This window comes from Cyprinus carpio, chromosome B8, assembly GCF_018340385.1.
Source record: "Cyprinus carpio isolate SPL01 chromosome B8, ASM1834038v1, whole genome shotgun sequence".
In the NCBI taxonomy this organism is placed as follows: Eukaryota; Metazoa; Chordata; class Actinopteri; order Cypriniformes; family Cyprinidae; genus Cyprinus; species Cyprinus carpio.
The window spans coordinates 928237-943719 of record NC_056604.1 but is presented as its reverse complement, the minus strand read 5'-3'; the positions used below and the strand labels follow the sequence as shown (position 1 = coordinate 943719).

The following is a 15483-nucleotide window of genomic DNA, read 5'->3' as shown; positions in this document are numbered from 1 at the left end:
GGACCGAGGCGAGGACGGGCCTGTATATGCAGAGCGCTGAAATGCTCGGCGGGGCCTGTCAAGAACACACTTTCTTTTATTTCTCTGTTTAAGTGAGTTTAAGCAGCGACGTGACAGACGATCAGCTGCTCTTCTGCTCTCTCTCTCTCTCTCTGAAAAACTAAATGCAGTTCTTAAGAAACAAGCTCTATAAGAGTCAGAGCTCTGAAAGAGATGAAGAACTCATCCGCAGATCTCAGGACGTTCCCAGCTGTTTGTTTTTACTTTAGAACAGAGCTAGAAAAACATATCAACTCTAAAAAGAAATTGAGGGGATCAACATTTTACAAAAATGCATGGTTGAAATCTAAGTTGTAAACCTTATTTTGATGAATTCTGTTCAGCTGATCATTACATGAACTTAATATTGTGTGCAAATTTATTTATTTATTTTTAAATAAATTACAATAAATTGTGTTTATAAGTGCAAACTGGGCAGCAGATTTCTAGTTATGCTTTGCATAGGACTGGATAAGGAGAATAAATGTTGAATATATATTTTTTTTAAATCATTATTATTTAGTAAATGGAGAGACCTGTGACTGTTAAGAGTTTGTTGATTTTTTTTTTTTTTTTTTAATGTTTAAGTTTTTGTGGTTATCATTGTGCTTAAGAGTAGAGTTTATAACTAACTACTAACTACTAATTACATCTCCAACAGTGTAATTAGATTACTGTGTACTCATTAATATCTCTGTAAAAGTATTGCATTACTTTCTAAATCCCATATCAACCTCAACCAGTTACAAAATACAAGGATAGACACGAAACTGCTCTTTTATTTCTTACAAATAAATAATATAAAATTGCAAAAGTTGTTCTTGAAGTTTTTAAATGGACAAGGTTGAATTAAAAACATGCATTTTAATTTTGAATATTATTTGAATAAATTATATAGAATTTTTCTGCAGCTTATGTGTTATTTAATGCAATCACATCAGAAATAACTGTAAATAAATTACAGAAAAATTAAGAGCAATTGAAGGAAACTTAATTACTTGGTAATGCATTACTAGCAAACACTGTAATCTACATTAACCATGTAAGCTCAGATTTATGCAAAACAATTTATTAATAATTAAAATTTTTAATAATAATCAGACTTATTTATTCTAGGGCCACCATTTAATTATATATATATATATAAAAAAAATTAGTTAACTTAATATTTTTTTTGAGTCATCAATTAAAAATGTGTGTTTATACAACAAAATATTAAGCTGTAGTTTGCTAATTTAAACACAGTTTTATTAGAAATCATCATAACTCCAAAATGATTTAATGCAAACTGTTCCATTATTCTGTATTTATTTATTTTTTGAGCCAAAACTTTTGTTTTTAGCGTGCAGAAACTACAAGCCAAAAACACGAAGTCCAGTTCTGATACGTATCACTCCTTTATTAAGGTTCAGATATCGCTGCACAGGAATGTAGAGTAAAAAATACTCGTGATTACAAAATCCGTTATAACAATGAATCAACTGAAACTTTCCAAAATTTCAGGCTACGAAGCAAAATAAAAAAATATACACATGTATATCCGTCCGTCGTGCACGAGCTCCCAGAAGCCTCGTCGATTATTGATGCTCTTAAATACTGATTATGAGAGAATAATGCTTCATTCTGTACATACGAGAACAGAAAACGCTTCAGAAGGCCTTCCCCTGCCGGATCATTGCCTAATACGACATTCAATATGAGACGAACGAGCTGAGAATCAAGAAGAGCCGATCGCTGCATCTTCATCAGAGTGAAGAAACACAACGCTGATCTTCAGACACCAAAACAAACAAAGAGATTCAGATTCTGGGTTTATTAATGTAGTGCTATCGTTAGGTTTCGTTAAGTCTGAGCAGCTGTTTCTTGCATGATCATGCTGTGGAATAAAGAAAGACGGTGGTTTGATGAATTAGGCGATCGCTTTGGCTTCAGGTAAGAACGCCTCCCAGTATTTACTAGAGACTAAAAACAGAAAACAAACATGAGGAGAGCTTTCAGAGCTGCTGATCTGGAGTTAATCATCATGATGGTTAAACACGTACCTGCTGCTGTGTGTGAACTAGAGACTCCAGATACTTAATGATGACGACTCTGAAATCCTTCACTCTGTCTTTCTGTGAAGAGAGAGAGACGCCGAGGTCACAGAAAACAGAGCTTGGTTTAACAGCCAGAGCAAAGACACGCTACTCACCTCGAATCGGCCAACCTCTCGCCGGATGTTCTTTGATATCTGCTCAAAATCTCTTTCACCCTGCTGCACTTTACCTTCCCACTAAACACACACACACACACACACACACACACACACACACAGAGAGAGAGAGAGACACGAGAGGCTTCATGACTTCAGTGTGTGTGTGTGTGAGTGTGTGTGAGTGCGTGTGTGTGTGTGTGTGTGTGAGTGTGTGTGAGTGTGTGTGTGTGTGTGAGTGCGTGTGTGTGTGTGTGTGTGTGCGTGTGTGTGTGTGTGTGTGTGTGTGTGTGTGTGTGTGTGAGAGGGTGTGTGTGTTAAACACAAAGAGCTGAAACACTGTCCGTCATGAGCAGAACAAACAGAAGGTCTAGTGAGCGTATGATGATGATTTATGGAATGAGGGCGTGAACTATAATGAATCCTACATTAAAAACTACAACTACACAACACAAGACATCAGCTTTTATTAAATACTACAAATGAACCCGCAGCTGGTGAAGGAACAGTTCACCTAAAGATGAAAACGTGCTACATTTCTTCATCAGGTTTGTAGAAATGTAGCACTGCATCAGTGTCTCAGCAATGGATGCTCTGCAGTGAATGGGTGCCGTCAGAATGAGAGTCCAAACAGCTGATAAAAACATCACAATAATCCACAAGTAATCCACAGCACTCCAGTCCATCAGTGAACATCTGGAAAGACAAAAGATGAAACACATCCAGCATTAAGACGTTTTTAACCTCAAATACCTAGAGTCTATAATCCATAATAACACTTCCTCCAGTGAAAAAGTGCATCTGCTGTTGTCTCTCACATCAGAATCCAGACACATATTTGTTTAGAGCTGTTTAAACGCTGCTTGATCTGTGCAGATTTCTCTCCTGATTCACACCAGAACACTTTTTCACTGCAGGAAGTGTTATTATGGATTATAACTCTATGTATTTGAGTTAAAAACGTCTTAATGCTGGATGTGTTTCATCTTTTGTCTTCTCCAGATGTTCACTGATGGACTGGAGTGATGTGGATTATTGTGGATTATTGTGATGTTTTTATCAGCTGTTTGGACTCTCATTCTGACGGCACCCATTCACTGCAGAGCATCCATTGATGAGACACTGATGCAGTGCCTAACTTTCTACAAAACCTGAGCTGAACTCTTCCAAACTCATCCTAATCATGAGCACATTTTCATTCCAGCTGAACTCTTCCTTTAAAGTGAGAGATTAAAGACGCTGCAGTGTTTGTGAGTATGTCAGGTGCGTCTGATGAATCCATAATTATGCGAATAGAAGTATGTGTGAGAGAGCAGACGTGACGATGGAGACAGCAAATCAAATCAAAGCGAAGGTCCTACCTCCTCGATCTCCTTTGTGGGGCGTGACGGGGAAAATGCAGAAATTAAAAAGGCTGGAAATGTTTCGTGCTTAAAAGAATCAATAACTGTCATGAACTCCTGCAGCTGTCAGGTGATACACAGTAGAGATATGAATGAACCCGAAGGGAGGGAAGGGAAGCAGACGTGCCCCGGCGCTATCACAGTGTTTCCTCATGATGAGTCTGAGGTGTTCTGTACCTCTCGGATCTCGTCCGTGGCCTGCTGCAGTTTGTCAGGTTTGCTGGCGTACTGTAGCTTGGCTTCGGCTTCTTCTCTTGCGGGCAGCATCACCTGAGCATCCTGCCATTTGGCCCATGCTTTCATCCGCTGGTCAAACACACCCTGCAGCACACACACGTCACAAAACCAGCGCATCATGAAGCCCATGAAGGCTGACATGCTCAGAATATCTCATTAACACACTATGTCACAATAGTTATTTAGAATAATCATTATATGATGTCTTCCACTCACTTTGACGGCGGTGATGAGCCGCACATAGTCTCCCAGCAGCTCTGAGATCAGGTAGAAATCAGCGTAGGACTGATCCTGATGCAGCTGGTCGATCTTCTCCTCCACCTCGGCCAGCTGGGACAGAGCTCGCGACAGCGCCGTGTGATCCTCCGAGTTTCCCAGCATAGCCGCGCTTTTAGCGAACGACGCCGTGTTCACAGACAGCTCTGAGAGTCACAGAGTGAACACAGAAGAGGCATTACACAGCATATACTGTACATCACCAGTCAAACGTCTCTTCTGCTCACCAAGGCTGCTTTTATTTGATCAATAATACAGTAAAAATGTGAAATATTATTAGAATGTAAAAAAGCTGTTTTCTGTGTGAATCTCTGTTAAAGTGTAATTTATTTCTGTGATGTGCAGCTGTATTTTCAGCATCATTACTCCAGTCTTCAGTGTCACATGATCTTCAGAAATCATTCTAATATGATGATTTGCTGCTCAAGAAACATTTCTGATTATTATCAATGTTGAACACAGTTGTGCTGCACAATATTTTTGTGGAAACTGTGATACATTTTATTTTTCAGGATTCACTGATTTATTTGAAATAGAAATCTTTTGTAACATTATAAATGTCTTTACTGACACTTTTGATCAATTTAACGTGTCCTTGACGAATTAAAACTTTTTTTTTAAATCCCAAACCTTTGAATACTAGTGTATCAGTTTAAAAAAAAAAAAATATTGTGCAGCACAACTGTGTTCAACATTGATAATAATCAGAAATGTTTCTTGAGCAGCAAATCATCATATTAGAATGATTTCTGAAGATCATGTGACACTGAAGACTGGAGTAATGATGCTGAAAAATACAGCTGCACATCACAGAAATACATTACAGTTTAACACATATTCACATAGAAAACAGCTGTTTTACATTCTAATAATATTAAGTAATTTTACTGTATTTTTGATCATATAAATGCAGCCCTGGTGAACAGAAGAGACTCAAAAAAACACTGACCCCAAACTTTTGACTAGTAGTGTATTAGATCATGAATATACCTCATAAAACATGTTTTTATGTTATTATTTGTAATATTACCCTTCCTGTGACACACCAGTGATTCCACACTAGCGTGAAGTTTTCTGAGCTGAACGTCCAGATTCTCAAACTGCTGCTGTTTCTCCTCAAACCATTAATACACAAACACACAATCAGTGAAGAAACCATGATTATAACACTACGCATGCTTATAAATAAAGTTCAGTGATCAGTTCTTATAAATAACATTTTTTTTCTTAGTGTTAAGAGCATTTTAATAATCTAAAGAATCTTCTGTGCATTTGAAAGTTTGTCAAAGGTTCTTCATGGATGCCAATTATGAACCTATATTCTCTTACTCAGTGTTTGTGTCTTGTTTTCTAGTATAAATATCTAAACATTCTTGAATCAAGATGCATTTATTGTCAAAATGTTCAAAATTGTAAGAGTTATTGCTTGAACAGCATTATTTTTCTTGTCCCACTGGCAGATATTTTTGCTTGTTTTAAGCAAAAATTCTCAAAATTTTGATTATTATTTTAGAAAACAAGACTCAATATCTTAAATCATTTTACTTGTACAGTAAAAACAAGACACAAACACTGAGTAAGAGAATCATTTTTTTGCAGTGTGACTGACTGTAAGCTGTGTTCAGTGTATAAAGAGCACAAGCGTGTCACATGTCCTGACCCCTGCTCTCTCTCTCTCACACACATACACACACACACACATTTTAGGATTGGAGCCAGAGAGCAGCTCATTAATTCGTCTCATTATTCAAGTCCAGAAATCAGAGCCTTACCGCATCCGATTCATTCATCTTGATTGTCATTTTGTTGACAGCGTCGGCCGCTTTGTTTACCATCCTCAATATTCCGGCTCCACTCAGCGCCTGTGTGCTAACCGCTCGCGGCAGCTGGGATAAAATGACAAATAAGGGCAAACAAACCGGTTAACAGGCCGCGGCTCAGCCCTCGTACCCCGCGGGGAGTGTTTCTCCTCCCGCTGCGCACCGGGATTTTCTCCCAGTCCCCATACATTTCAATGCCGGTCCAATTTAATACGCTTCACCCTGGAAAACTCTCAGGAGGACCCCGCCGGCAAAAATAGCTTTCAATTCGGCCCCGAGCGTTTAGCGTTAGCCCTTTACAATTGCCTCAGTCTTTCTATTATACATACTTAATACAGACATTCTGGGCGCTCACGCCAAAGCCACTTCTGGGCCTATAAAGAGAAAATCAGGGACTGCAGGAGCAGAGATTCATTGGATCTGTTCTGTGTGTTATTCAGGAAATGTTATTAACAACCGTGACTGCACGTAATATAATGTACAGAAAACACAATTGTTCCTCTTCATGTATAATCTGATGTCAAGTTGATTAATAAACAAACATATACAATGCATTTTTCACCAAACACAAAACAAAACACATATGAAAACTTAACTCTTTCCTATGAAGCCGAAGAATAAAACAAATAAACCTGTGACTTTTTCCTCACAATTGCCAGCTTATACCTCACAATCTATACCTCAGAATTCTGGCAGTTTAGAGTTTATTTCTTGCGAATTCTGACTTTTTGTTTCTGTAGCAGAATAATGAAAAACTAAAAAAAAAAAGTAATTGCAATTTTTAAAGATTTTTTTAAGACTTTTTTCCCTCAAAAAGTTCATATCTGGTAATCAAGGTTATTTCTTTTGAGTTTATATCTCTTAATTCTGAGTTTATTTCTTGTAATTGTGAGTTTATATCTCTTAATTCTGAGTTTATATCTCAATTCTGAGTTTATTTCTTGTAATTCTGAGTTTATATCTCAATTCTGAGTTTATATCTCTTAATTCTGAGTTTATTTCTTGTAATTCTGAGTTTATATCTCTTAATTCTGAGTTTATGTCTTGTAATTCTGAGTATATATCTCAATTCTGAGTTTATTCCTTGTAATTCTGAGTTCAAACAAATCAAATCTTATTTCTATTTAATTCAAATCTTATATCACACAACTCAATACTTAATTTATTTCAATTAATACTTAATTAATATCTCTCAATTCTGAGTTTATTTCTTGTAATTCTGATTTTATATCTCTCAATTCTGAGTTTATTTCTTGTAATTCTGAGTTTTTATCTCAATTCTGAGTTTATTTCTTGTAATTCTGAGTTTATATCTCTTAATTCTGAGTATTTATTTGCTGTAATTTCTGAGTTTATATCTCTCAATTCTGAGTTTTTATCTTTCAATTCTGAGTTTATATCTCTCAATTCTGAGTTTTTATCTTTCAATTCTGAGTTTATATCTCTCAATTCTGAGTTTATTTCTTGTAATTCTGAGTTTATATCTCTCAATTCTGAGTTTTTATCTTTCAATTCTGAGTTTATTTCTTGTAATTCTTTATTTCCTTGTAATTCTGAGTTTTTATCTCAATTCTGAGTTTATTTCTTGTAATTCTGAGTTTATATCTCTTAATTCTGAGTTTATTTCTTGTAATTCTGAGTTTATATCTCTCAATTCTGAGTTTTTATCTTTCAATTCTGAGTTTATATCTCTCAATTCTGAGTTTTTATCTTTCAATTCTGAGTTTATAGCTCTCTCTCATTCTGAGTTTATTTCTTTGTAATTCTGATTTTAGATCTCTTAATTCTGAGTTTTTATCTTTCAATTCTGAGTTTTATATCTCCATTCTGAGTTTTTCTTTCTTGTAATTCTGAGTTTATTTCTTGTAATTCTGAGTTTATATCTCTCAATTCTGAGTTTTTATCTTTCAATTCTGAGTTTATTTCTTGTAATTCTGAGTTTATATCTCTCAATTCTGAGTTTTTATCTTTCAATTCTGAGTTTATATCTCTCAATTCTGAGTTTATTTCTTGTAATTCTGAGTTTATATCTCTTAATTCTGAGTTTTTATTTTTCAATTCTGAGTTTATATCTCTCAATTCTGAGTTTATTTCTTGTAATTCTGAGTTTATATCTCTTAATACTGATATTATTTCTTGTAACTCAGATCTCAAAACTCATATTATATCTCTTAAAACTCAGATTATATATCTCAAAACTCAGATTATATCTCAAAATTCTGAGTATATTCCTTGTAATTCCGAATTTTTATCTCAATTCTGAGTTTATATCCTAATTCTGAGTTTATATCTCTCAAATCTGAGTTTATTTCTTGTAATTTTGAGTTTATTTCTTCCCATTTTTAGTTTATTTCTTGCAATTTGGAGTTTATATCTAAATTCTGAGTTTATTTCTTGTAATTCTGAATTTATATCTCTTAATTCAGAGTTTATTTCTCAATTCTGAGTTTATTTTTTCTAATTCTGAGTTTATTTCTTCCCATTTTAAAGTTTATTTCTGTGAATACAGAGTTTATATCTCACAATTCTGAGAATCTTTCTCAAAATTACAAGAAAATTGCAATTACCTCTTTGATTTTTTTCATCCTGTGGCAGAAATGAGCTTCCATAATTATACCCACAAGAAACAGTAGAAATTTTACCACACTGTCAATAGTAGCGGTTACCTCTAGTTATTGTTAATGCAAATTAATTAAGGGTACAAAATTCTGTAAACCACAGACAGAATGGGAAAAAATGACTGATGTAGCTTATTCAGATCATCTCAGTAACTGTCTGATGATATGATGAGCCCATATAAAACCTCTCTATGGTTTACAGACACGGCGAGCGCACCTCTGAACTCTCCAGAAACTGCAGGACATCGGGGTCTTTGAGCAGCGCCGGGTGTTTGACGGTCCGCAGCAGATACCTGCAACACAAACACACTCTCCCATCAGCATCCAGTTCTGTAAGAGCCGAGGAGCGCCGGCCGAGACGCTGACCTTCACGTCAGTCTGCGGCCGGATAAAAAGGGCAGAGAAATGTCAGCACCTCACTTAAATGTAATTTTAATTCGATTCATCAGTTTGTGCAAAACCAGGAGCGCAGCAGTGAAGAGAAGGACAGGACAGCAGCAAACCTCCATCATTATTTATCTAATATTTCTTGCTCAACCTTTTATCCACAAAAGAGCAGAACACGAGTGATCTTTCCAGCGCTTCAGACCAACAGAAAACAGAGATTCACAGGGAGCCAACCACGCCTGGGTTTGGATTCGATTCAGTTTTGAATCTCAGATTCATTTGGATATTTAGGTCCAGTAAACATGATTTTTATTTTTTTTTAAAGGAAAAAAAATCTCTCAACTAGTGCTGTAAACTACAATAAACCCTGTCAATTGGTACATTTTTATATAAAAATGATTAATAAACAAACATTAAAAGGCAGTTTTTTATAATAAATAATTGTTTTTGAATATAAACATTTAAAAGGTAGATGGCAAAACTTGTTTTCAAGATGGATTCATTCAAACATATATTAAAAATATAATAAATATGTAATATAGCGCATATACTGATCAAAATGCTTCTCTCTGGAGTGATTTTTCTTGCTGACGATTGAGTTTATGATCCTTGAATGTTTTTCCTGAGGTACATGTGACGTTATTGATCTCGATCTGTTTCATTGATGTCTTTCCGCATCCCAAACAAAAACAAATAAATTATAAATTATAAGTTATTCTTCTTCCTACTTCCGATCATCTTTCATTTTCATTTGCTGCTATAACTAGTAGTAAAGAGGAAGAGATGATCGTCTGAACAGCCATCGGTCACCACCAGTGTTGAAAACTTACTTTTAAATGTAATGCATTACGATATTGTGTTACTCCATGAAAAAGTAAATAATTGCATTACTGAGTTGCTTGAAATGGAAAGTTGGATGGGTGGAGCTACAAATAATATTTTATTCACACATTAACTTTTATAAAACAGTGCAGAATAACTCTTGGGATTTAAGAATCGATATCGGTTCATCAAAATGAGAATCGATTAAACTCAAGAAATCAACCCAGCCCTATTGATGACACTGAACGGAACTAACGAGCGAAATCTCACTTTAATTAATTAGCTCGAATACCTTTCCAAAGCAGATCTTCTCTTCTCTACGAACTCCACCGAGGACAGATCCTCTTTCCCCACTTTGACCTTCGTCATTCCTGAAACACACACGACTCATCGTGAATCTGACGCCATCACAACACGTCTCTGATCATTCCTGCACGGACTTACCAACAACAATCCTCTCATCAGCAGCAGGAACGACGATATAGCCCATGTGCATGTACTTGGAGGCTAATTTACTGTGCAAACCCAGAAAATCACTGAAGCGCCGCTTGACGCAGACCTCGTCTCTGCTGAATATGGACAGACTGGTCTGCAAACACAGAGAAGAGAGTCACACACGTCCTCCAGGAGATCCACAACATCTCAGACCAGAACCTAAAGCCTTTCTTACTTTGGTCATCACTTTATAGACCATGTACGCATTCATGCCGTCACCTAGAAAACAAATACAAGAATCACCATGTGTGCACAAATACACAAGAAATTGTGGTAAATCTTAATAAATAAATAAATAAATAAATAAATAAATGATATAAAATAAAGTATATATAGATACAAATATATAAATAAATAAAGATAAATATGAAAAAAATGTATATATATATATATATATATATATATATATATATATATATAATACACATCCACACACATAAAAATGTATTAATATTGATACAAATTTCCATGACATATATAAAGTAAATAAATATAAAATTATATATATATATTAAAAACAATAATACAGATCAAAATAAATAATATTAAAAAAGTATATATATAAATAAAAAATTCTAAAGATAAATATGAAAAAACTAATATATATAAATATATATATAAACATGATTCTTCAAACACCTTACCAACTTTCTCAGGGTCAGAAACCGAGATCTGGATGTCAAACGTGTCCCTGTTCTCCTCTTCATCTTCATCCTAGAGAGGAACAATCCAAGACAAGGGAATCACTCGCTGCTTGACTGAACTGCTTTTGTAGTTTTAATAATCAATGCATTTGTAATAAACACACTTTAGTGATTTTTACATTTTACTATTTGTTCACTGAAAAAAATCTCTTACTCAGTGTCTGTGTCTTGTTTTCTAGAATAAATATCTAAACATTCTTGAATCAAGATGAATTTAGTATACAAGTAAAATGATTTAAGATATTATGTCTTGTTTTCTAAAAAAAAGTATAAAAATTGTGTTAGTTTTTGCTTAAAACAAGCAGAAATATCTGCCAGTGGTGCAAGAAAAATAATGTTGTTTAGCCTTTAAATTAAGATTATTTTTCTTGCCCCGTTTGCAGATATTTCTGCTTGTTTCAAGGAAAAACTAACACAATTTTTATACTTTTTTTAGAAAACAAGACTGAATATCTTAAATAATTGTACTTGTGCAGTAAATGCGTCTTGATTCAAGAATGTTTAGATATTTATTCTAGAACACAAGACACACACACTGAGTAAGAGAATCATTTTTTGCAGTGTTTTTCTTAAATGTTTATGTTTAGATGTAAAATGAAAAAGTAGGTAATACACTTGTTTCTTTCTTATATTTGTAAACTTTTCTTATCTATAACAACAAATAACAAAAAAAAACAAATAAAAACAGATTAATAATCAATAAAAAACTAAATAATCATAAAAGTGGAGAAAAAGGGAGAAAAGCTTCAGAAAAAAACAGTTTAAATCAGTTTTTCTCTAAATCGACTTCAAACAGATGTAGCTCAGTCATTTTTCGTCCGATTCTATCAAATCATACGTCATTTTGAAGGTCTTACAATACAGAATTTTAAACATATAAATAACAAATTTCTGGAAATGTGGTGATCGTGACTCATTTTGCCAGCGCTGGTCACAAATGTGATTGTGTGAGTGAAGGATGTGAACAGGATGAGAGGCGGTGCTTCACCAGGTCCGGCGAGCGGTCAAACACGTCCACTCTGGGGCTGATGGTGACCGGTGTGATGGCCGGCGACGGGCCGTCTGACAGGATCGGCTGCCGCTCTGGACTGTCCAGAGACACTTCCTCCGTCGCTTCTGAAGGAGTTAAACAAACACTCATACTTCAGAAAACTCTCAGTTCAGCTGATTATTAACAATATGACATTTACTGTGCAGTTCAGAAAGCTGGGTTTAATGTCTCTGAAAGAAGTCTCTTGCGCTCACCAAAGCTGCATTTATGTGCTCAAAAATACAGAAAAAATGTGAAATATTATTAGAATGTAAAACAGCTGTTTTCTGTGTGAATCTCTGTTAAACTGTAATTTATTTCTGTGATGCGCAGCTGTATTTTCAGCATCATTACTCCAGTCTTCAGTGTCACATGATCTTCAGAAATCATTCTAATATGATGATTTGCTGCTCAAGAAACATGATTATTATTATCATACAGATATATATAAAATATATAATAAAAATTAGGGCTAAGAGTAAAAATAAAAACACAAAGAACAGTATTTATTTGAAAGAGACAATTTTTGTAACGTTAAAAAAAGCCAACTGTCACCTTTGATCAGTTTAATGCATCAGTGATGAATAAAAGCATGAATTTCTTTCATTAAAAAAATAAATAAATAAATATCGCACTGACCACGCACATCTGAACTGCAGTATAAGTGACATTAATGTTCTGCTGTGAGCCAATAGAAAGAGAGCATTCTCAAAACTATCCAATCCTGAAGCTCCACATTCTGAATATGTAAACGGCTCATTACTGGATCGGAGACGGATTTTAACATCTACAGACTCTGAGAATGTGATTCTAGAGTCACAGACCAGCGAAGAGGTCATCGGGGTCGTCGGGGTCATCGTCTCTGGGTCCGTTAGAGCTGGGGCTGATGTCTTCTGCAGACAGACGAGCCGCTTCTGGAGACTGAGAGAGAAAACACACAGCGTTCAGCAGAGACAGAACAACAGCAGGCCACAGGACAAAGAGTCACAGACAGACTCGACCCGCCGTCTTCTTCTGCAGCTCAGAGCCTCCTTTCAAGCTGAAAAAAAGGTCAACTTTTCTGAAAAAACAGCTGTTGTTATAGCAACAAAAGACGCCCTCGGCTGCTATTTGTAACCAAAACGCCAACTTTTTATTTTACAAAAAAAAAAAAAAGCTTTTGTGAACTTTTTCTTGTCAAAAAAGACGCTAAGTGTGAACACGCCCTACGAATGCAAGTTTCACTCTTAAAATATAAAGCTCAGTTCCTAATAAAAAAAGCAGGAAGTGACACGCCTCCTCACACTTCAGCTCAGGTGAAATAATAATATTATCAATTTAAAACTATCATATTAGAATATATTATAAAATAATATTATAATTTTAAAATATATAATATTATTACATTATATAATAATATATTATATAAAATGTATAATATTATTATAATATAATATTATAATTTTAAAATATATAATAATATTTTATATAATACAATAATATTCAATAATTTAAAAATGTATAATATTAATATGTATGGCAAAATAATATTATAATTTTAAAACATATATTATATAATAATAAATTATATAATAATATTATAATTTAAACATATATATTATTATATATTATAAAATAATATTATAATTTTAAAAATGTATTATATTATAATAAATTATATAATAATATTATAATTTTAAAATAATATTATATATTATAAAATATAATAATTTTAAAAATGTATATTATTATGTATTATACAATTATTTTATAATTATAAAATATATATTATTACATTATATAATAATATATTATTATATATTATAAAATATTATAATTTTAAAATGTATATTATTATATATTATACAATAATATTTTAATTTGAAAATATATAATATTATTATATATTATAAAATAATATTATTATTTGAATAATTTAATATTATATAATAATATAATTATTTTAATTATATATATTATTATTATTATTATTATTATTATTATTATTATTATTATAATCTTTGTAAGGAAATGTTTTCTTTTTTCCCTTGCATCCATCTTTCTTCAGTAGATCTACAGAAACTCGTACAGTCAGAAATGAAGATGTAAGTGTTGTCAGTGTTTCATCAGTTAGTGTGGCTCTCGCTCTCGTCTCATCACACACTCCAGCCGCTCGTTAAAGTTAATGTTCACACACTCCTGTCACAGGACGAACTCGTGAGCAGAAGCACAGGAAGCGCGAGGGTCTCACAGTCTGCTGACGGAGTGTAAACCAGCGTCACACGAGCAGATACGAGACGAGACACTGCGCTGCTTCATGCACTCGGCGGAGCTGAGACTTCACTTCCATATCATCTCTTCTTTCAGTTCAGTGGACAGAAAACAACCCAAACACACATTTAAGTGTTTATTTTATTGCACTTATATAGTCTGTAGACTTCAGTCACAATCCATATCCGTAAAGAGTTTTTTCTCTTACAAACACCAAACTTTATCCTCTCTATATTCTGAAGGTTTGTTCATATTTCACTCTGATTTATTCAACATTTCACTCCTAAAACATGGTGAAAATGTGTTTGTTTTCGGTCTGCTGACAGTATTTTCTGATTTACAGTATGGAGTTATAAAAAGAGTAATCCAGAAGTCAAACCTTTAACTCTGATATGACGACAAAATCAAACTCATGAACCTGGATTCATCCGATCTTCAGATGGATGTGCTGGAAATGCATTACAGTTAATGCATATTTAATGAGATAATGCTTCATTTGCATATTTAAACATAACACTGGTGTTCCCCACCAAAGTAGCTCTGAGAATTACATAATGCTGTATTTTATTATATATATTAAAAAACTACTTACACACTTGGGCAAATGTCAAAATAACACTAATATGATTTAAAATCATTATAAATCATGTTTTTATTGTGTTAGTTAGCTGTATTTTTTAGTTATTTTTATTTAATGAAAATAAGCCAACTGCAGTTTGATTGAGATTAATTGGAAAACACAATGTTTTTTTAAATAAAAAAAAAAAAGAGTTATCTGTTTTCATTTGTTGGTGAGAAACTATATTAGGTTTATAGCCGTTCACGTGAGTTTTACTCTTACTTTGGCGTCCTCACGTTATCAATTTAGTTTGCAATTGCTGAAAATGAGTCTAATGCTGACTGAACGAGCTTCTGATGTGAATCGATGAGGATTATATCGTGTCTGCGCTGACGCGACGCAGTGTTGATGTGCGGAGAGAGCCCTGCTGCGCATGCGCGCTCGCATCTCTACGCTCACGCAATTCAATGAAATCAGTCAGAATCAGATGGAAATACGCCGCTGATGTTTGGCTGATTATGAATATTGATCCGTGATGAGAGAGTGTGAGCAGAAGGGCGTGTCGATGCGCCGCGGGGGTCAGTGAGCGCGCGGCTTCATCTCACCTCCATCGCGCTGACGAACAGATCCTCCTCGCCCTCCGTCTGCGCGG

At 34.3% G+C, this 15483-nt stretch overlaps 1 protein-coding gene across 1 annotated transcript in view; it reads right to left on the bottom strand.

Moving 5' to 3' along the window:
- Nucleotides 1-1417: 1417 nt before the first annotated feature.
- LOC109091665 (sorting nexin-2-like) overlaps nucleotides 1418-15483 on the bottom strand; it is a 14181-nt gene continuing 115 nt past the window's right edge. The window contains exons 1-15 of the mRNA XM_042729174.1: nucleotides 15437-15483; nucleotides 12847-12943; nucleotides 11981-12108; nucleotides 10933-11002; nucleotides 10464-10507; nucleotides 10238-10382; nucleotides 10086-10164; nucleotides 8802-8877; nucleotides 5920-6032; nucleotides 5177-5271; nucleotides 4087-4292; nucleotides 3811-3954; nucleotides 2231-2311; nucleotides 2078-2153; nucleotides 1418-1994 (exon numbers count right to left, since the gene is read on the bottom strand). The exon at nucleotides 15437-15483 is cut by the window's right edge and continues 115 nt beyond it. Coding sequence (XP_042585108.1) covers nucleotides 1882-1994; nucleotides 2078-2153; nucleotides 2231-2311; nucleotides 3811-3954; nucleotides 4087-4292; nucleotides 5177-5271; nucleotides 5920-6032; nucleotides 8802-8877; nucleotides 10086-10164; nucleotides 10238-10382; nucleotides 10464-10507; nucleotides 10933-11002; nucleotides 11981-12108; nucleotides 12847-12943; nucleotides 15437-15483 — 1514 coding nt within the window. The 3' untranslated portion in view covers nucleotides 1418-1881. The remainder of the gene's footprint in view (nucleotides 1995-2077; nucleotides 2154-2230; nucleotides 2312-3810; nucleotides 3955-4086; nucleotides 4293-5176; nucleotides 5272-5919; nucleotides 6033-8801; nucleotides 8878-10085; nucleotides 10165-10237; nucleotides 10383-10463; nucleotides 10508-10932; nucleotides 11003-11980; nucleotides 12109-12846; nucleotides 12944-15436) is intronic.